The sequence below is a fragment of the Symphalangus syndactylus genome, chromosome 5 (assembly GCF_028878055.3).
Source record: "Symphalangus syndactylus isolate Jambi chromosome 5, NHGRI_mSymSyn1-v2.1_pri, whole genome shotgun sequence".
Classification (NCBI taxonomy): Eukaryota; Metazoa; Chordata; class Mammalia; order Primates; family Hylobatidae; genus Symphalangus; species Symphalangus syndactylus.
In genome coordinates, this window is record NC_072427.2 from 123,415,180 (window position 1) to 123,437,977 (window position 22,798).

Here is a 22,798-nt window from a genome sequence, read left to right on the forward strand (position 1 = left end):
GTGATTCGCTTGGTGTTTGTAGAACACATAGCCTATATAAGTTCTAAGAAGAAAATACATGCGGGGTTTTTAGGTGTCATCAAACATTTTAGGACGTTAAGACATTTATACTGTTTCAGACAGTGATGTGGAATTTTTTCATTGTATCTAAATCTAGTCCCTGGTTTTGACTCCAAGTGGTAAGTCAACAGTACTCCTCCCATTTCATGACTGGCAATAACCCACTGTAATATTGATTCCATAAAGTAGCCACTTGAAGAGTGGTATAGCAAGCTTACAGGTAAATCAGGAAGGAGGCATTAAAATAAAACAGGCAATGGTAAAAGAAATGCAGGCAACCCTGAATCAGAAGGTCACTCCAAATGAGGGCAAATCAAAATTTAAAATGTACAGTCTTACACAAGTTTTCCCCAACGGCTATTTCAGCTGCATTCTTAAGGCCGGGCTGTTTCACAAAGAACAATCAGTCCCCTAGAACAGATAGCCTAGTTCACTGAATAAACTTATCAACAAAAAACTTGTTATTAAACTCCAGGTTGGGTGGGTGGTTGGTTGAATCTCTAATGGAAAATTAACCAAGCCTTTCCACAAAGGGGATGGCAGTCCCTAGAGGTCCACACCACCTTCCCTGTGCCTTCTGGAGGTGGTGTGATTACTGGACTCAGAAGTTGACATCAGATGAGATGTATCTGATTGGAATGGCAACAACTATATAAAGGACCACACAGCAAGAGTTAATTTTAGTTACTGTGAACCAGGCACAGTTTCAAACCTAAGATTTTTAACCAAAGTGAAAGGCCCTATCACAATGTACACAGATCACTTAGCTTTAAAAGATGCAATTTATCCTGATACGAAAGTTAACATGTACTTACAATTAATACTTCTTAATAAAATTCACTCTAAATTATTAGTGGATTAAAGGCTCTATGATTAATTTAGCACAATTTTGTCTCTTTTTTTCAATCTAAAAGAGATACTTTACTTCCTGGACATATCAATAGAATACTACCTCTACTCTAGAACATCAGAATTACTGCATGTCAGTAATTGATTTTCCCGTCAATGATTCTTCTCAGTTGATTTCTTTTTATCATCTGCTGTATTATATATATTAAAATATGCTTTTCAAATGAAAATAGGTATTTAAGAAAGAAAAAAATGCTTACAAACAAATAAACATCACTGATCTCCTCCTATCCCTTAAACATTCAACTTATGGCCCAGTAGCTGAACTAAGCCTGAAATCCCATCATCCAGGCTAAAAATTTTCTCTGACTTTGGGATCCTTGGATTATTCTAAATTTCTAGGTTGGCAAAGGGCCTGTTTGCAGTTTGTTGGATTTAAAAAATGGTTGTCATGCCGGGTGCAGTGGCTCACGCCTGTAATCCCAGCACTTTGGGAGGCCAAAGCAGGCAGATCATGAGGTCAGGGGTTTGAGACCAGCCTGACCAACATAGTGAAACCCCGTCTCTACTAAAAATACAAAAATTAGCCAGGTGCACGCCTGTAATCCCAGCTACTCAGGAGGCTGAAGCAGGAGAACTGCTTGAACCCAGGAGGTGGAGGTTGCAGTGAGCCAAGATTGCACTCCAGCCCGGGTGACACAGTGAGACTCCGTCTCAAAAAAAAAAAAAAAAAAAAATGGTTGTCATATGCAGTCACATCAAACTCTTACTGTGGAAGATGCTGGGGAAAACTGAGGTGTCACTGAAGTGTCTCTGGAAGACCCTAAAATATGGGCATTAAAGCCAGCCATGACATGGTCTAGAGAAGAACAGTGTGCCTTCTTTTTGATTTTCTAAGATCTGAAATATGCCATTTTGCTGGACTTAAGTTATCAAGTCTTTAAAGGTCCTCAATCCAACTTCTAAAAGGCATATTTTATTATACTTTCTCATTTGAACAGTTTTTGAAAGCTATTGTTTTTCAAAATTGAACCTAAAGCAAACTGAGAGTATTGTTTTTAATCTGGCTGTAAAACATATAGGAACTGGGCCAGAGGTCTGTTTTCCTGAGACTTTTACTAGTTTCCAGGGAGCAGAAGCTGGAAGTCTTTGTAGGTAAAGATAATTTGCTACTGAGTCTGCAGAGCTGCTCTGTCACCACCCTGCCTGCTACAGATGAAAATGGACTGAATTGCATCAGTCACATGGTCTGAAATCATCAGGGCTCAAATTTCCCAAATAAAGAATGATAAGTGCTATTATAAATAGCCTTCTGCCCCCAAGTCAGTGGCACATCCGATCACAAGTCAGGGCTGCCCCAACAGCTGTTCAGCAGCCTGCCCAGCTATATACACTTATAAAGGCAGAAAGGTCTGTCTGCAGTGTTCCCTGCTGGTGCTTAATAGGCCCTTTGGCATATGCCATAGAAATTCTGAGAAGACCAAAAGTTAGGAGACCAATATACACTTTAAATTAAGAAAGAAAAATAAGTGAACCAAGGATGTTTAGTGAACTTTTCACGTTTGCGCCTTTTTCTGGAAGAACAATAAAACATTAAAAATATATCTCCTGAGCTATTGCACATCAGAGAGGCAATACAAGAATTACAAAAACCAAAACCTTAAAATCCCTCGGATCCCACTTTGATGATTGTGATGGCTGGACTGGGAATAACGTAGAAGGGTTTGTTAAAGCAACAAAGGCAGCCTCTGCTTTATAAAGCATGATGGCAAAGGCTAGGGCAGACGAGGGATGGAGATTATGAGGAATGTTCTCTTTGATCCTTGTGTATTCACAGAATTAACTGTCCAGGCACCCAATACAGCCAAAGTCAAATTTCCTACTTTTAAGTGAACTAATTCGACCATAAGGCGCTTACTAAGTTGCAAGATACAGAGCAATGGAGAAGGTGGGGAGGAGATCCAGGAGACCCAACTGCACTACACACTTGAAAAAGAGGGAAGGTAAGAAATTATGCCTTGTATTTAAATTCTGTGTCATTTCTTTCTAAATAAGTAAATATATATTATACAAATGGATATGAAATAAATTATTTCAGGAAATCTTGAATTTAGGAACAGGTCACATCCATCTCTCTGACTAGAGCCCAGCACAATTCTAGGAACTTAATAGGTTCTAATAAATGGCCGCTGGACTACCATATTTCCCTTAAAATATTTTTAAAATTATATATAATATAAGCAATCAGCAGTGTACTTTTTTACTTGGGAAGACTTCTAGCTTCTGCTCTCTGGGAAATGGCAAGAATCACAGGTAAGGGACCTTCTAGCAGTTTCTATGATTTTTACAGCCAGGTTAGACACCGTGCCTTCAAATTGCTTTACAGTCGAGAACCACAGCCTTCAGTGTTCAAATGAGAAAGGATAAGAAAATATGCCCACATGTCTACTTTAGAAATGTAAGCCACTTAAAGGCCATTGAAGAGCAGTGGGTTTGGGTCCTGCAAATGGCATATATATTCATAAGTCAAAGAGGCCCAAAGAGAAGTGAACCCCTAAGGGGAGCTGAAATGGCTCGCCCCCTCTTTTTTTTTTTTTTTGACAGGGTATGCATATTAGCACTTAAGGTCATGGGGAAAGAGCATGCAACAATGGATTTGCACTTCATTCTTCCCCATTATGACCTTGTTAAAGAATGGCTGTGAGAGGCTGAGCAGCCTCACCATGGAATACATTGCAGAAAGACTTCTGAGGAAGACAAAGTAAATTAACTTTTGTAATCATAGTTGATCCACTAAAATTTGTCATTCATCTCCCTTAACAGCTTGGGCAATAATGCAGCAATTAATCCTCTCTAATTTCAACAAGTGTCAAAACAAAAATAAAAGGCATTAACCATTTTGTCTTAAGTAAAACCAGGGAACCAATAGTGAATGAGCTGTCTCACATATAACTGACTTGGTTTCAAAATTGTTTTGTGTTCTCCAGTAAATTCTACTTAAAATTTAGTCATTTATTTCTGTTTACATTTTGTTTGGTTACAAAAGATATTTTATAATTCAGCAAACATTATCTTTTTTCCTTCATTATTTACTTTGTTTCATATAATTTAAGTTCTAACATTAATTTAATTTTTTAAAAAAGCCTCACTCTGTAAGTATAGTTTCCTTCCTCCTCCCTGCCCCTTTCTTTAGATTCTAAACTGGTTTTCTCTTGAAGAGCAGGAAAAGGTTCAACTGAAAAAGAGAGCTGGCAATGGTGCTCTTTCCCAACCCCCCTTCTCTCCACTTGGGTCACAAAGTTGTTCTATACATTGTCTTATATGCTAACTAGGAGATGCCTTTTTAATTCAGTCTAGCTCAGATCACTCTAAGATTTGCTACTTGTGTATAGCAACTTAGGTATTCTAGGTATTCAAGCCCTTAATTTACTCACTCAATTAGTTGTCTTTTCATACAAATAGTTTCCAAGAAGCCCTTCAGAAACACCAAAGGAATTTTGAAGTGCCGTAAGTGGACCAGGGAGGGTGATGTAAGATTATTTTTGGCAGTGCTCCTCCTTGAACCCATTTCAGCTTCCCTCCTCCTCCCTCTTTTGGGGAAAACAAGCAACCTGCTCAGGCTGCCCAGTCTTAGTCACACCTTCCCTACTGATGTTAACATTTTGAATGGTGGCAGGGTAATTGTGGAGGTGGTGGTGGTTTTTAAACAAAGCAATACTTTGCCAGAGGTTGTGTCTGTGGCACCAGTGGCTCACACCAGGCCTTACCAGGACCCCTTCCAGTATGTCCAACACCTTCTCTGCCTGACCCAGTGAGACAGTCACAAGGCTTCAGAAGGAACTAGGGCTTACGAGTAGCTCCACTGTTCATTTGAACCTTTCCCCATGTTACTACCTGCTACTCTTGTACCGTCTGTCTTCCCCATCCTTTTTAACTGTCCTTTATCCATCCTTTATCTTATTCCCACTAATTTCTGCATTCTTCTGAACCCCTCCTTCTTCCATCATTACTTTTCAGACATCCTTTTTTTTTTTTTCCTGAGACGGAGTCTTGCTCTGTGGCCCAGGCTGGAGTGCAGTGGTGCACTCTCGGCTCACTGCAAGCTCCACCTCCCGAGTAGCTGGGACTACAGGCGCATGCCGCCGCGCCCAGATAATTTTTTGTATTTTTAATAGAGATGGGGTTTCACCGTGTTAGCCAGGATGATCTCGATCTCCTGACCTCATGATCCGCCCGCCTCGGCCTCCCAAAATTCTGGGATTACAGGCGTGAGCCATTGGGCACAGCAAGAGAAAGTCACAGCTTTTGAAAGTGGGAAAGTGGAGAGTAGACTGCAATTTTACATGGTACACAGATACCCATGTGAAAATATGTTATTGACTGAAGGAGGGAGGGACATAATGCCTGCATCAACTTAATTCCCCTGGGGCTATCCTCCTCTGAGGTTGCTCTGCCACTTAGGACCTTTCAGTAACTTGCAACCAACTGAAACATTTGAAGAATATTATCTGCTGGTCACAGTGACAGCAAAGAAAAAATTAATTATATAAGAAGCTTTAAGGACCAGACAACTATTCTGGCCAACAAGCCAGAAGATAATCTTTCAATATGGAAAACTTGGACCCTGTATGGTTATGGAATAAGTAGAAAATAATTTTGATACTTAGCAATTGACTTTCCAAACAAAACAATCATGAAAAAGTGATGGAACTCCTGAATTTTTCACAGAACTGAATTTTTCTCAGAAAATAAATACAGCAAATGAAAATGAAACACTTTAGCTGCCATTAAGAAAGGATTTTCCAAAAACAAATAAAATGAAAAGATAAATAAAAGGTACTCTTCCAAACCCATTTAAGACATAGCCATAAACTTTTTCACTAGAACCATATTTTTTAAATGTATAGATCTGTAGACTGCTAGAACAGAAAGAGCCAATGGAGATCACAAAGCGAAGCAACAGTTCCAGCTCAGAGTGAAAAGAGAGTCGGAATCCAAGCTTCCTCACTTCCAGCCCACTTTTCATCCTACTCTACACATTACGTTCCTGCTCAACATGACTTTGCTTAATGTTCAAATGCTGGAAACTATGACAACAAAGGCCTCCATCATAAAGCTTCAAAGCTAGGAGATGAAAATAGGTTACAAACACAAATGTACACACACGTATATATGACCCACATTTGAGTGTAATCACATCTCAGTATAACCCAAGGGGAGAGGCAGGTGTGGCAAAATCATTGGATTGGGAGCCAGGCTTTCCAATGAACTCATATGTGAAACTTACTCAAATTATTTAATCTCTTAGTGCCTTCTTGGATCTCTAAGACCCCTTCCTGATCTAATATTTTATGGTACTCTAAGATACCTCTTACCCACAATGGTGAAGTGTGCTTTTCAAAAATGTGGCTTTTAGAGGCACAAGGAAAGTTTCTCAGGACAAAAACCCAGGAGTCGTCTTGATTTCTCTCTTTTACCCACACAGCAATTATCTAAGTCTTCCTTCCAGGCATATTTGGCATAGAATTGCCTAGTATTTCCATTGCCCCCTTTCTCTTCTCAAAGCCAGAAGCCTTCGGATGGCCTACACGGCCTATATGGTATGGCTCCCCACTTCCTCCCTTACTTCATCTACTACCTCTCCTTCCTTCCTGGCCCTCTGCCATGTTGATCTTGCTGAGCCTCACACCTGACAGCCAAGTATCCACCTCAGGGCCTATGCATTTGCTGTTCTCATTTATTGACCTCCTTCAGGTCTCTGCTCAAATATCTCTTCCTCAGAGTGACCTTCTTCAACCACTCCATAGAAGGAGTACCCACCCAAACCTGTAGTCTCTATTCCTTCTCATTTTTTTCCACACTTATCACTACCATTCAAATTATTTTTAATTGTCATTTCTCTCTTTCCCCACGAGAATGTAAGCTCCATGAGAACAAGTACAGGTTGACCACTCTAGGAAGAGAAAGTTCATTTGAGAATTCCAGGAAGCTGGCAAATGCCCTTCCACAGCTTTTCAGGTGGGATTCCAACCATCCCACTTCCTTCCAGGAAAAGACATTTCTTCCTGATCTCTGCAGAAATAATTCCACTTCCTCTTATTTCCAGAACTAAACAATATTTGTCCCTTCCGTATACTAGGCCCTTGATATTTTCAGAAAGGAGTACTTAAAATGAAACAAGCTGGGGAAGGCTTTTGGCAATGAGTGAGCAAACATGTCAGCAGAGTGATCTTCATCAATGCTGTGATGATCAGGCCATTTGTGATCACTGGAGTTACTTGGTTTGAACTTTTCAGGCTGGGAGTGTGGCAATGACTGAGGCAGGCCACAAGTGCCAAGTGGTTAATTACATTTCCATTACTAATTGTAGTGTAGCATTGTGTTCTCACAGTGAAGTAACATCTAGCATTTGAGAGTTCTCCCAGTTTCAGTTCTCCCAGGGTCACTGAGCTCCTTCCTGGGTAAGAGGACTAACTCTGTTATCTCCATTCTTTCACAATTTTAGGAAAGCTGATTTTAGGCTTTGTGAAAGAGTTGTCCTTTTTACATTTCTGCTTCAATTAACCATGTATCACCTGGGCTTTCTTCAGCCCTTATTTCCTCAAACTGCCTAAACTAAACCTGGAAGGCAGGAAATGCTGGCTTTCTGGGTGATTCGTTCAGCAATCTCCCCACACATTCCCATCAAGCTTGAGATCCTCTGTCAGTTTTCTCCCTTCTTCTGAGTAGAACTACTAAACTTAATTAGGACACTGGACAGGAGTTTCTGGCAGAGCAGCAGTATAATAAAACATATCATGAGAAAGTTAACAGGGCCCAGCTCTGAGCAAAGTTATCATCCTGAAAAGTGAATCATCCAGACAGAAAGGTCTTTCTCATGATGTAAAGAGCTGACTCCAAACTGACTCCAAACCCAGAGCCTCATAAAATCATGGAGCCAGGTAGCAAATCTCATCCTACCAGTATTTAGAAGGGAACAAGTTTACCTCTATATCATCGGAGACCCCTCAATACAGGAAGTGGGGAACGATCTTCATTCCCGTAGATTATGAAATGTTGCATTTTTTTCCATTAATTTAAACAATATTATTTGATGGCCCCCACCAGGCTGCCTCACCGACAGATGTCCACCAGCTGGTCCAGCTCAGGGCAGCTGCACTCATACATGTCCCGGCAGCTCATGTGGCTCTGGTTCATCAACTCGCCCAGCAGCTGGACCATGTCTTCAGGTGCTTCTTCACATATCTTCTTAAACTGGAGCACTCGCGCAGCCTCACTGTACACATGCTTTGCCCGCTGATAGAGTTTGAAGATGAGCACTGAGGAAGGAAGGGGATGGGGAAGGAGGTAGGAATATTACTGGACAACCCAGTATAAAGAAAAATACACTTTTGAAGACTTTCATTTCTGTTTTCATTATCAATATCTTTAATAAGTCTCTCTTTTGCTGAAAGGATTCTTTCAATTGAAATGTGTCTATTTGCAAGTCAGTTTTACTTTTTTCTTGATACTGAATAAAATCTTGTAACTATATTTCCTTCACTTCACTCAACACACATGTGCATACACTTGTGTGCAATCTAATCCATCCTAATGAAGATAGACCTAACATGTATTGAGTACACCCTACATGCCAGACACTTTAAAATACTACTTTGTGTAGGCCAGGCGCAGTAGGTCACATCTGTAATCCCAGCACTTTGGGAGGCTGAGGCAGGTGGATCACCTGAGGTCAGGAGTTCAAGACCAGCCTGACCAACATGGTGAAAACCCATCTCTACTAAAAATACAAAAATTACCTGGGCATGGTGATGATGGGTACATGCAATCCCAGCTATTTGAGAGGCTGAAGCAGGAGAATTGCTTGAACCTGGGAGGCAGAGGTAGCAGTGAGCTGAGATCACACCATTGTACTCCAGCCTGGGTGATACAGCAAGACTCCGTCTCAAAAAAAGAAAAAAAAAAGTACTACCTCGTATAGTTCTCATCACAGCACTGAGGGATGTGCAGTATGATCCCTGTTAACAGAAAAGAGAAGGAGGCTCAATAGAGTGAAGTGACATGCTTAAGGACACACATCCAGAACGTGGTGGAAGCCAGACAGATCAGGGATGCCTGGCCCTAGAGCCATATTCTTTCCACTCTGCCCCAACAGAAAGGACCACTGGAAATTCTTATGGTGGCAATTTTTTTAATAAAAATATTATATGTCCCAGATAAACACAATTATTTATATGGGATATATGTTTATATATGTACCTATATATATACTGCAGCATTATTTATCATAGAAGAAAATAAGAAACAAATATCTAATAACAGAGGACTTTAAAAAAATTATGCTATATTCATTTTTGAAATATTACTGCTATCAAAACTCAGATTCTGGGGCTGAGCGCAGTGGCTCATGTCTGTAATCCCAGCACTTTGGGAGGCTGAGGCGGGTGGATCACAAGGTAGGGACATCGAGACCATCCTGGCTAACACGGTGAAACCCTGTCTCTACTAAAAATACAAAAAATTAGCCAGGCACGGTGGCGGGCGCCTGTAGTCCCAGCTACTTGGGAGGCGTGAACCCAGAAGACGGAGCTTGCAGTGAGCCGAGATCACGCCACTGCACTCCATCCTGGGCGACAGAGCGAGATTCCATCTCAAAAAAAAAAAAAAAAAAAAACTCAGATTCTAAGGCAATTTGATATATAGGAAATTATTCATTATTAAGTGAAAAAACAACCTACAAAACTATATGTACAAGTGATACTAATTTTGCATACACATATTTATGTACATTTTAATTTAAAAAATTGATAGGAAAGCACAAATATGTTAATAGTAGTTATCTCTGTGGTCCATTATGGGTGATTTTATTTTCCTTTTGACACATATATGTATTTTCCAGATTACCCACAGTGATACTGTAATTTCAGCTACAGAAACACGGTCTATTGCAATGGCTATGTCTATAATGCTTACACATTCCTGTGTATAACAACTGAGACTTCCTTACCATTTTCACCCATGCTGAACAGTGGCTGAGCTGGTGTGGTGGGTCTGGGAAAATTTTGGAAAATTTATGGAAATTCCCAGGCCTAGGGGAAAGAGACAGGGCTGAAAATCAAAAAGTCTATAATTTCTTTCTTTCTTTTTTTTTTTAATTTTACTTTAAATTCTGGGATACATGTGCAGAACGTGCAGGTTTGTTACATAGATATACCATGCCATGGTGGTTTGCTGCACCCATCAACCCGTCATCTCTATTAGGTATTTCTCCTAATGCTATCCCTCCTCTAGCTCCCTACCCACCGACAGGCCTCAGTATGTGTTGTTCCCCTCCCTGTGTCCATGTGTCCATTGTTCAACTCCCACTTATGAGTGAGAACATGTGGTGTTTGGTTTTCTGCTCCTGTGTTAGTTTGCTGAGAATGATAGTTTGCAGCTTCATCCATGTCCCTGTAAAGGACATGAACTCATCCTTTTTTATGGCTGCATAGTATTCCATGGTGTATATGTGCCACATTTTCTTTATCTAATCTATCATTGATGGGCATTTGGGTTGGTTCCAAGTCTTTGCTATTGTGAATAGTGCCGCAATAAACATACGTGTGCATGTGTCTTTATAGTAGAATGATTTATAGTCCTTTGGGTATATACCCAGTAACAGGATTGCTGGGTCAAATGGTATTCCTAGTTCTAGATCCTTGAGGAATCGCCACACTATCTTCCACAATGGTTGAACTAGTTTACATTCCCAACAACAGTGTAAAAGCATTCCTATTTCTCCACATCCTCTCCAGCATCTGTTGCTTCCTGACTTTTTAATAATCGCCTTTCTAACTGGTGTCAGATGGTATTTCATTGTGGTTTTGATTTGCATTTCCCTAATGACCAGTGATGATGAGCTTTTTTTCACGTTTTTTGGCCACATAAATGTTTTCTTTTGAGAAGTATCTGTTCATATCAAAAAGTCTGTAATTTCTTAACAGATCTGTGACAACTAGCTGTACGCAAATTGCTACTTTTATAATGCTCTCTTTATTTCGTCACCTCTAAAATGAGGTTGAGAATCACTTCTCAGGATCCTTCCAGCCCTAACATTTTATAATTCTATGAAGGACTTCTTCCAAAAGTATCTATCCTTCAACATTCCCCCCATATTGTTATACTTTGTAAAGAAGATACTGTCATTGGTAGCTTTTGTTTATACCCCCAGTTCTACTCTCTGCCCTTTTCCACCCTATTATCAGCCCCAAAGGCCGACCTGTATAGACTACACCAGTGAGTCCCTTGCCATCTAGATTTGAGAGCAGGAAAAGATCAGCAATAGATAGGAGGGAAGAGAGTAAGGTCAGAGGATTTATTCTCCGGCTCCTCCCTTGCAGAGCCATTTAGAGCTGGCACTGTCCCTCCACTGAAGGACACTGAACATCCTTCAAAATCTCCTTTTCTACATGACTTTGTCTCCTCCTGGGTCTGCCTCTAGGTTCCTCTCCCCTAAACTATGATTACTTTTTCGGAAGCACTGTTACATTTCTACTAATGAACCAATAATTTTTTTTTTGCCCTTGATTTTTCTTATTTTAAAATCTTTTTTATTATACTTTAAGTTCTAGGGTACATGTGCACAACATGGAGGTTTGTTACATATGTATACATGTGCCATGTTGGTTTGCCGCACCCATTAAGTTGTCATTTACATTAGGTATATCTCCTAATGCTATCCCTCCCCCCTTCCCCCACCCCACCACAGGCCCCGGTGTGTGATGTTCCCCCTCCCTGTGCCCATGTGTTCTCATTGCTCAATTCCCAGCTATGAGTGAGAACATGTGGTGTTTGAACCAATAAATCTTATTAAAGTTTCAGGTTTCGTTTTTTCCCCTCCACAGCACTGTCCTTATAACTATTACTTTCGTAGATAACCACTATAGCATTATCACACCTAACAAAGTTGTCAGTGGTTCCTTAATATTGCCTCATATTCAGTCCATATTTAAATATTCCCAATTGTCCACCAGTTTAAATTTCAACTGGTTTACACCAAGATCCAAACAAATTCCACACATTATGTTCAGTTATGTCTAATAAGTCTCTTTTAGTCAATCAAGAATTTAGTAGTTCAGTGATTTTTGATACTCTGGATTTTCAATATCCCATCCAAGCACATTTTAGGGCCATATCCTATAATAAAACTCAATATAGTCCATCAGGGAGAGTACACTTTGGTTTTCCTTTAGGATTACATATTTCTTTAGGAATAAATATTTTCTTTTAGGATTAAATATTTTAAAATAGAAACTATCCAGAGAAATGTTTTCTATTAAACCCAGGACTGGTGCTTTGATTTTGACAAAAAACATTCACAATACACCCTGCAGACTACCAGAACCTCACAATCCTGGCACCTTCCTGAATCTGTTCTCTTCTTGCAGAGGAAGTGTGTCACAGCAGGACTTCTGAATAGGAATGTCTAACGAGGACTCTTGCTGGGCATTCTCAAGGTGCATGAGAGATTGCCATGGCTTGCAATCTCCTGAACGGTAGTAACTCAGACAACAAGGGAAAGGGCAGAAAGGGCGTCTGTTTTCAATTGTGATATAAAAATCTTGCCAAAAGCTACAACAGATTTGGAGACCACCCTTTGGGTGGGAAAGCAGTTCTGTGTTGGCTGAATGTCACAAATGCTCTCTGGATCCAGGGTTCTGGCTTGTTATGTGCTGGCAACTCATCAGGTCTCTGTTATACAGATAGCAAAAAATCCAAGAAAATCTGAAGCTTTATCCATAACAGCTTTCTTCCCTGTCCAGCTAACATTATAGCTGGATGTTCCAGCTGTCTATAAGCTCTTGTAATCCTTGGGGGCAATTATTACATTAAAGGATGAAGGAAGCTGTTTCTTCCTATGTTCATTGCATGCATGATTACTTCCAAGGCAAATTCAATTTAAGAATATAACACTAGATGATATTTTCCTCCAATATTGTTAATGGGCTATCCTATTCAAGAGAAATCCAAAACTTCAAAGTGGGATATACCGCATAGTCTTCAGAACACTGATTTTCTCCAATGTGAATCTTACATAATTACTGAATCTAGTCATGAAATCATGGCACAAATTCTGAAATCTAAATGTTCATGGCCATATATACTTAAACTGCAAAATAAATATTTCATTTTGTTGCTAATAATTTTGGCTTGTATAATAAATTCTATTGGCTAAATTCCTTCTGACTAGCCTCCTAGCTGGGCTTCCAGCACACCATGTGGCTCCTGCGATAGGCCCGTGGCAGTAGCTGTTTTGTTGTCTTGAAATGCTCTTCCCCAAGATCTTCACATGGCTGGTTCCTTCTTGTGGCTCAACACTCAGATGTCACAGCTTTAAAGAGACTCAACTCCAATCTGGAGTAGCCTCCATACATACATATTTTCTCCATTCTATTTTATGCTCCCAACACTTATCACCATCCAATATTTTCCTGTGTGTTCATTTGTTCATTGGTTTGTGGTTGTCTCCCACCAATGGAAGCTCAGCTCCACAAAAGCGAGGGCCTTGTCTAGTTTCTTCATAACTATCCCTAGCAGCTAAGATAGGATCTGGCACTTAGTAGGGGTTCAATAAATGTTTGTTGAATGCATGATTCAGATCCTTCTCCTTGTAACAAAACTGCACTGAAACTAGGTTAAATAAATAGTAGTGAGACAAGTACAATATGGAATATAAAGGAGACGTACTATTTTGACAATTTATACTCACTAGCATCCTCACCAAAAAGTGGGGAAAGTTTGCTAAAATAAAGTTTGGAAACAATTAGTAAACTTCAGTACCCAAAGTCTACCCTAATATTCATTATCACAGATGACTGAGAATTGTTTATATTGTATTTTGCTTTACAGATGTGAAAGAAAAGAGATTTCTAAAACAAAATCTGTTTCAAATAAAAGAGAAATAATACAAAAATAGATAATCGTAAACAGTTAAAATTAGTTTTTTTTCTTTTAGGCAATCTTTGTAACAAAGAGTTGCCTATTAACGTTTTCCTTTAAAAGATAGTTATATAGTTTATGATCAGAACCCATCTCTAATCAAGGAATCTAAATCAGGGCACACATAATTGGTTATTTTGTTGGATCTCTGGTGGGAAAGGGTGAGGGAAAGCCTTTGACAGGTGAGGCACACTGAGCACCATTTTAAGCTCTGAGGACAGCAGATCAACAGTAGATAGAGGACATGTCTATTTCATCTCTGAAAGAGTCCCACTGATTTAAATTCAACCTCTGCATGCAAGGGCTAGTGGCCTCTTCTTTATTACCTCATCTTCTGCTAAGAGCAATGCCAAAAGCACTGAGTCATCTGAAAGAGCTTCACTAATTTAATTTTAAGTTCTCCATGCAGGGCTGGTGGCCCCTTGTTTATTACCTCATCTTCTGCTAAGAGGGATGCCATAAGCACTGAGTATGATAGTCATCTAGCAACAGTTAACCAACAGTTCTTATTGAGCACCTGCTATGCACCCAATACCATGCTCCAAATGACAGGAAAGCCACATGAAGTAGAACCTCTGCATTAAGGGAACTTAGTTACACAGGTAAGACAAACTACAACACTGCTAGACAGTGAGCAATTGCAGCAGACATCCGAGTGCTGGAAATGCTGAAGGTGCACTAAGAAGACAGGGCTTGCTGGGGAAGGACCAGTAGTGGGAGATGTCACAGGAGAGGGGCCTGAGCCACACAGTGTCCCTGCTGTGAAGAGAGAATGGCCAAAGGCCCAAGTGGGAACAGGCAAAGTGTGTTCATGGTCCTGAAGAGAGCAAGCTGACCAGAATCTGGCTCTCTAGAAAGCTATCCTCACATCTGAGGCTTTAACATCCTCAGCTACATCCACTACACAAAGATTATAAACTAACAACCCATGTGCCATAGCCAGCCACGGTGATGCCTTCTTGACTCAAATATCTTTATATTGGAAGATTTACCTAAGAATCTGGATTTCTACTTACTTTTGGAAAACCCAAAGGTCTGACAGTGCTGGATCTGCATTACTGTCTAGCAACTGTTGCCTGGAGCTAAGGAGTACCTACCCCTTTGAGACAGGGTACACACACTTTATTCCACACAGTTCTTACCATTCCCAACTATGTGACACTTAGCCTGCCTCACTAGTTTATATGCCAGCCTTGTCCTTACAGGTATGTGCTTATGGTCCTTGTTCTATAAAACTCTCAGCAGAAGAGTGGGCAAATATCTTCCCTCAGTGGGTCATCACACCATAATGAGCCACTGTTACTGTTACTATCAAATATCACCTCCCATAGGTGCACTGATAAACAATGAGTTGAATTATAATCTATCTTCCTGTAACTTCTACTCTTTGGTCTTGGTTCTGTTCCCCAGACATATGTAAACACAAGGTAACCCTTCAGATATCTGAAGACAGCTCTCATGCACTGTGCCTTTTACACATTGTTGAGGGTCCACTATGTACCTGCTTAGGGACCAATAATGAATAAGTGTATTAATCAGGGTTCTCCAGTGGGACAGAACCAACAGGATATATAGGTATACAAAAGAGGGAGAATTGGCTGATATAATCACAAGGAGAAGTCTCCTTGATAGGCTGTCTCCAAGCTAGGGAGGGAGAGAGGACAGTAGTATGATTCAGTCCAAGTCTGAGAACCTCAAAAGCAGAGAAGCCAACAGTGCAGCCCTCAGTCTGAAGCCAAAGGTCCTAGGGCCCCCAGAAGGCTGCCGGTGTAAGTCCCAGAATCCAAGGCTGAAGAACCTAGAATCTGATGTCCAAGGGCAGGAGGAGAGGAAACAAGCATCTGACATGGGAAGAGAAAGAGAGCAAGAGGACTCAGCAAAACCTATCTCCCTTCTTCTACCTGCTTTGTTCTACCCATACTGGCAGCCTGTTGGATGGTGCCCACTCACATCACAATAAGATAAGCTCTTTACTCTCCACAAGTAATAGTCTACTAGAAAGAAATCATTAAATGAGATCAATAAAGGGCAAGAGATGCTAAAGCAGCATCTCACAGCTAAAATAGAGACACACAGTCAAGAAGGTGTCTGGATCTAGATGCACCTGAGAGTAGAGCTTGAGATAAAGACTTGGATGCAGGGAGCAGTAATCTAGGAAGCAGGGGTGAAAGAGGAAGGAAAGTGATTCAGGAAAGAAAGCAAGCCAATAAAGGGGGCTTAATGAGCAGACTGACTGTGTGGACAGCCCCCAGCCCAATCTCTCAGGGATCTCTCTGAAGAGTCATGTCGAATGTGCCTACCATTGGCCCACAGGCAATGGGAAGGCTGGGGCATTGACCCATTCACATTCTCATTGTTTGAGTGTTTCCCCCAAGAAGGGTTAACTTCTCCACAAAGATGTGCCTGGGTAACACATCTGCCTTCAGTGACTTTGGAGAACGCACAATGGCTACAAAGAAGAGGCACTCATACAAGCTGCTAGCTTAACATGGGCTGCCAGCAATGCTGAAATCAGGTGGGCCAAGGGGATGTAGCACAGTAATCATTACATCCACAGAGGAATTAAACCAGTGAAATCTAAATAGATGAGTAGGTGTTCAGCAAACCAATGAAATGGTGGGATAAGAAGCAAAGAAAAGGGTTGGGCAGAAAGAACATCAAAAGCAAAGATGTAGAGATTATAAACCATTAGGTGCTTTTAGAGAAACAAAATACTTTGACTACTGGAACATGAAAAGAGGATAAAGAAATAGAAGCAACAGACAATGTAACAGGAGAGAAAATCAAAGCAATGGGCTGAGGCCAGCCAGATAATGAGGACTTTGTATGTCATGCTAAGATGTTTAAATTGTATCTTGCAGATAAGTGGTTCTTGGCCCTTTAAGGATTATAGAAACTTCTGAGAAGTAAATAAAACAATGGACCCTCTCCCCCATGTGAATGAACAAATAACCAAAATACTGCATACAACACAACATACACAGATTCCATAAAGCTATTGTTGAATCCAGGTTAAAAATTCCAGTTAGACTGAGGAAAGGATATGCTTGTCAACAAATGGTGCTGAGAAAACTGGATATTTATATGCAGAAGAAGACAAATAGACTCTTATCTCTCACCATATAAAAAAAACAACTTAAGATGGATTAAAGACTTAAATGTAAAACCCAAAACTATAAAACTACTAGAAGAGAACACAGGGGAAATGCTTCAGGACACTGGTATAGGCAAAGATCTTATGGGTAAGACAACAAAAATCACCGGTGACAACAACAAAAATAGACAAATAGGACAACATGAAATTAAAAAGATTCTACACAGCAAAGGAAACCTATCAACAGAGTGAAGAGACAACCTGCAGAATAGGAGAGAATACCTGCAAACTACTCATCTAACAAGAAACTAATATCCAGAACATACGAAGAACTCAAACAACTCAACAACAACAACAAAATCCAATTAAAAAATAGGCAAAGGGTCTGAATAGAGATTTTTCAAAAGAAGACATATAAGTGGACGACAGGAATATGAAAAAATGCTTAACATCACTAATCATCAGGGAAATGCAAATCAAAACCACCATGAGGTATCGTCTCACCCAGTTAGAATGGCTACTATCAAAAAGACAAAAAATAACAAGTGCTGGTGAGGATGCAGAGAAAAGGGAACTCTTCTACACCGTTGGTGCGAATATAAATTAGTACAGCCATTATGGAAAACAGTATAGAGATTTCTGAAAAAAACTAAAAATAGAACTACCATATGATTCATCAATCTCACTACTGGGTATTTATCCAAAAGAAAGAAAATCAGTATATCAAAGGGCTATTTGTACCCCATGTTTATTACAGCACTATTCACAATAGCCAACATATAGGATCAACCTAAATGTTCACCAACAGATGAATGAAGAAAATGTGGCATGTACACTTAATAAAGTACTATTGAACAATAAAAAAAATGAAATCCTGTCACTAGCAGAAATATGGATAAACCTAGAAGGCATTATGTTATGTGAGATAAATCAGGCACAGAGAGATAAAAACCACATGATTTCACCCATCTTCAGGAGCTAAAAATAACTGAGCTCATGGAAGTAGAGAATAGAATTATAGATACTAGAGGCTAGGAAGGGTAGTGGGGGAAGGCAGGTAGGAAGAGAATGATTACAAAATTGTAGCTAGATAGGAGGAATAAGTTCTAGTGTCCTATAGCACTGTAGAGTGACTACAGTTAATAAGAATTTATTATACATGTTCAAAAAAACTAGAAGAGGTCTGGCACGGTGGCTCATGCCTGTAATCGCAGCACTTTGGGTGGATCACCTGAGGTCGGGAGTTCGAGACCAGCCTGACCAACATGGAGAAACCCATCTCTACTAAAAATACAAAATTAGCAGGGTGTGGTGGGGCATGCCTGTAATCCCAGCTACTCAGGAGGCCGAGGCATGAGAATCGCTTGAACCTGGGAGGCAGAGGTTGCAGGGAGCCAAGATCGTGCCATTGCACTCCAGCCTGGGCAACAAGAACAAAGCTCCATCTCAAAAAAAAAAACAAACAAACAACAAACAAACAAAAAAAGCAACTAGATAAGAGGGTTCTGAATGTTCCAATACAAAGACATGCTAAATGTTTGAGGTGATGTATAGCCTAATTATCTTGATTTGATCATTACATATTTGTATACCTGTATTGAAATATCACTCTGTACCCTATAAATATGTACAATTATCATATGTTAACAAAAATTAAAGAAAAAATTCACTTAATAGTAAAAAATAAAATAATTCCAGTTAGAAATAAGGAATCATTATAAGTTTTTAGTAATTATATCAGTCAGGATTCTTGTTTGTAAACAGAAACCTACACCAACTACCTTAAGCAAAAAAGAAACTTATTTTGAAGATATTAAGACGCTCACAAAATCTTTTAGGATTATATATTTCCATTCTCTATTAGAATGTGAAACCAGGTAGGAAGTGGTTAGAAGCTAAGGGAAGCAGCCAGTGAAGAACACTGCCAAAATCATTCCACAAGAGCAGTCTGGATATGACATTGGAATCTAGACACTTTATCAACTGACCTATGCCTGTTAGACTCAAAGCCCCAGCCATAAACATGTGCCCGGACACCAGAAGAAGCCTAGTACCCTTGTCCACATGCAGGTGTCAAGTGACTCAAAAGAGATAAATCTGACCCTTCAGCTTCTACCATAGAATGCAAGACCTTCCCCATCACCAACATACACATAGCAGATTTCCCTGAGATGGAAAAGGGGCCCAGATGCTAGGTAGCCAAAACTATGGCAGCTGCCACCTGCCCACTGCAGCAGTGAAATACCACAACTATTTGAGTCTTCTCTCCAGAGCAACCTTCCAAGTTCCAACATGATCGAATTTCCAGTCTCCTTCACCTGTTTATTCTTCCAAATACACTTTAGTCTGTGTATGCCCTTCTTGAAGGGTGCTTCCTAGGCCTGAATGCAGTTCTGGACGTCAGTCAATGACTGCAAGGGAGAGCTGGACCATCATCTCCCTCATTCTTTATGCAGCGAGTTTCTTCACGTAGCCTCATGTCACCAAACTGCATAAAGGTTTATAAATAAAGAAGAATGCAGAGCATTGGTTTTCACCTATCAAGCTAAAAAGTAATAAGTATTTTAAGAATATTTTATTACCTTGAATGAAGACTATCTTGGGATAATTAATCATAAAGAATAAATATGCTGGTCTGAGATAATTGGAAATCTTTATCATGTAAGTGTATAATTAATCTTTCTGAGACTTTCATACCCCGGAATATTTTCCCACTGTTTGAGTGAGGGGCTAAAAGTAGTTGTGGCTGTAGCTGGCTGTGTACAATCATATAACTACACATTACTGGTCAATTTCTCTAACAAATAGAAAGCTCTACTAGGCTAAACCAAGAGTTGGTCTCCAAGAAGAGCAATCCAGAGGTGGATGAGGAAAACCACTTCAGAACGCAGAACAGAGTCCTCTGTTTTCCTTTGCAGCGAAGTCATAATAAGAAGTCCGTGCTCTGAGGCAAAGACTCTTTGGAGCATTTAAGCAATATAATTGAAAAACACTTGAATAATCCTCATTGAAGTTGGAATGTGGTTTCAAATTTATTTTCCTAGTAATAATATTTTTTAAAAATGTTAAACTTCTGAAATGGTCAAACCCACAAAAAATAAACTGCTGTTTTCAGCCACATTAGTATCCCATTCCCATGCTGCAAAGACTAAATTAAATTAGCATTTTACATTTAAAGGGAAAATATCTTTACCTGATTTTAAAAGCAAACCCACTGATGAAAAAAATGCACTTTCAACATAAAACACACTAATCCATGGAAAAGTACATTCCAAGAAGCATTTGTGAATATTTGAAAATCAACAGCATAATGCTGTTTTATGGAGAGTAACAGTGCTCCTCATGTTTATGGCTTCCCTTTGTCAGATTTCCAAAGTAGCAAGAGCCTTCAAGGTCTGTTCCATAGTACATTTTACTCCGCTGATCAAAACCTTTGCCTCACTCCACGGTAGTCACCCTCACCTGCATTTTATACGCTGGCATATGCTAAGCTCCTGAAAATAACTCCAGAGTCATACACATTACAAGACAGAGCCCATCACTCTCTTCTTTCCATTCTATCCTCTACCTTTGTAGTTTGGATTCTTATCATCCCATGTCTGTACCATTGCACTACCTTCTAACTGGTATCCCTCTCCCCTCTAATCAACCTGCTCCTACATACCATAACAAACTTCCCAAATTGCCATTTTGATTGTGGCATTTGTGAATATTTCATTGCATCGAAATCTAGCCTATTTTTCCATTGCCCAGCAAATGAAAGCCCCTGTATTTCAATTCATCAAGACACATCAACAGTCCCCCAAATGATATGGTTGTGACACTACCCTCTCCCCGTTGACTTGAGATGCCTGCCCTGCACCATCATTGCCTGTCCACTGGCAGCATGCAGAGTCCCAGAATGAAGATGCTACATCAGCATCCTACCCAGTCTGATTCTGCAATCCCCACATCTCTTTCAGTATCAGCCTGGATGCCACCTCTTTCACAAAACTCTCCAAAAACATAACAGTCAGAGGCATCCATACCTCCCATCTCGGCACACTTCTTTAATTACTTTGTGTTCCTTTCTAATTATAGTTACCATATACTGCTTCTGGAGGGCAGGGACTGTGTCTATCTTTATAGCCCCCTTGGAACCTAATAGAGTGTCTTGAATATGGCAGGTTCTCAATACACATCATCTTGCTCTCATCCCATTAGCAAGGGAAGAATCTGAAACTGCTCCCTGGATGAGCCACATTTTTGTGTCTCACTCTCTTGAGGGAATTACTTTCCCATTAATTTTCCAGAACTTCCCTAAAACTTCATTCTTGGAAAATATGAAAAGAGGACACAATTTCAAGCCATTTAAAAAGGAGCCTAGAGAGTGAAGAAGGAATCTTGGTCAATGCAGAGCTGCAAGAAGGACTATGAGAAACATGGTCATGCTTGCCTAGAGCTGGCCTGGCCTGGTATTTTTACATGAAAGGGAATAAGCTCTTGTCCTAGCTTTCTTCTATTAATTGAATTACAGGAAAAATATATAAGGGAATAAAAAGGGATGAAAGAGAGGCAAAACATCTTGAGGATATGAGGAAAGGGGCTGCCTGAAAATGAAGCCAACCCGAAGAAACAGATCCAAGAATTGGATTCTGATGATGGCATCTGAGCCCTGGATCAAGCTGCATCTGAAGCTATGTCTGCTTTTGGACTCTTCCGTTCCATATAAGTCAGTTAATTCCTTTTATGGGTTGAGTTTTCTGTTACTTGGAACAGCAACGATCACATCTATGGTCAGATGATAATTTTGTAAAATACAAAGACTGTGCAAATACACTTCAGTATTTCCCTATTATATCACTTATTTCTTTGTTACAGGTTTATAAAAAGGGGCATAAAACTTCCTGAAAATTCTGCCTACATAATTTATATGAGTTTCATAATTAATAAAAATATACAAAGGTTTCAAAACTAAAGAAACTAAAAAAAAAAAAAAAAAGAGAGGCAAAAGAAAAATTAGTGCTTACCTGTGAAATAAGTAGCATATTTCTATTAGAACACTTTAGTTATTATTTTCTTGTTGTCTTCCCACAAAATTAAATAAGAATAAGGATTATGCTGGCCTTACTAATTTCTAATACACAGTACCTAGCACAGTGCTTAAATAGTTGGTTCTCAATCAAACATTTGTTGACAAAGGAATAAAAATCTACCTCTATTATGTTATTTATTTCTCAAAATGATGGAAAAGTAGTAGGTGAACAGATTATGTCAACAGTTTAAGCAGGTATGAAACTATGTTATCTGGCATGTAAAATGACCCTACTAGATTACATAGGCTGTTGTCCAGAGTTTGCTTTTGGAAGTAGGCACTGGAGCAGAACAGGAAGAGTGACCCGGGGTGACTGAAAGTGAGGGAGCTCTGAATCATGTGCCAAATGTGGCCCTTCTCTGAATTTCCTCATGGCAAGTATTGAAGGACAATACACCTACATTATACCTGAACTTTCCAAAATGCAGTGCAGCATTAAGAAGATAAAAATCTTTCACTTTCACAAACATCTAGAGATGTCCCTATTCTCAAGGTGTTTACACTATAACTGGCAATATCCTGAAAGAATAAATCAAGATGCTGCTATTTCATAGTACTCCATGATTACAAATGTGCTTATGTAGCTCTCCGGAAGCCAGTTGGGAAGTGAATGCACACAGGTGTGTTTGTTTGTGGTTTCTCTGCATTTGTGTTTATGTGCTTTTCCATAAGCAACCTTCCCCCCTTTATCAGATTCTTTTTCCTGTTTTCTTTATTCATATGACTCTTTCCCTTGTGATCTT

General features: G+C 39.8%; 1 protein-coding gene across 7 annotated transcripts in view; it reads right to left on the reverse strand.

Moving 5' to 3' along the window:
* GALK2 (galactokinase 2) overlaps positions 1–22,798 on the reverse strand; it is a 171,238-nt gene that overhangs the window by 797 nt on the left and 147,643 nt on the right. For all 7 annotated transcript variants that reach the window (XM_055279053.2, XM_055279056.2, XM_055279054.2 and 4 more), the window contains one exon: positions 8,027–8,228. In XM_055279053.2, coding sequence (XP_055135028.2) covers positions 8,027–8,228 — 202 coding nt within the window. The remainder of the gene's footprint in view (positions 1–8,026; positions 8,229–22,798) is intronic.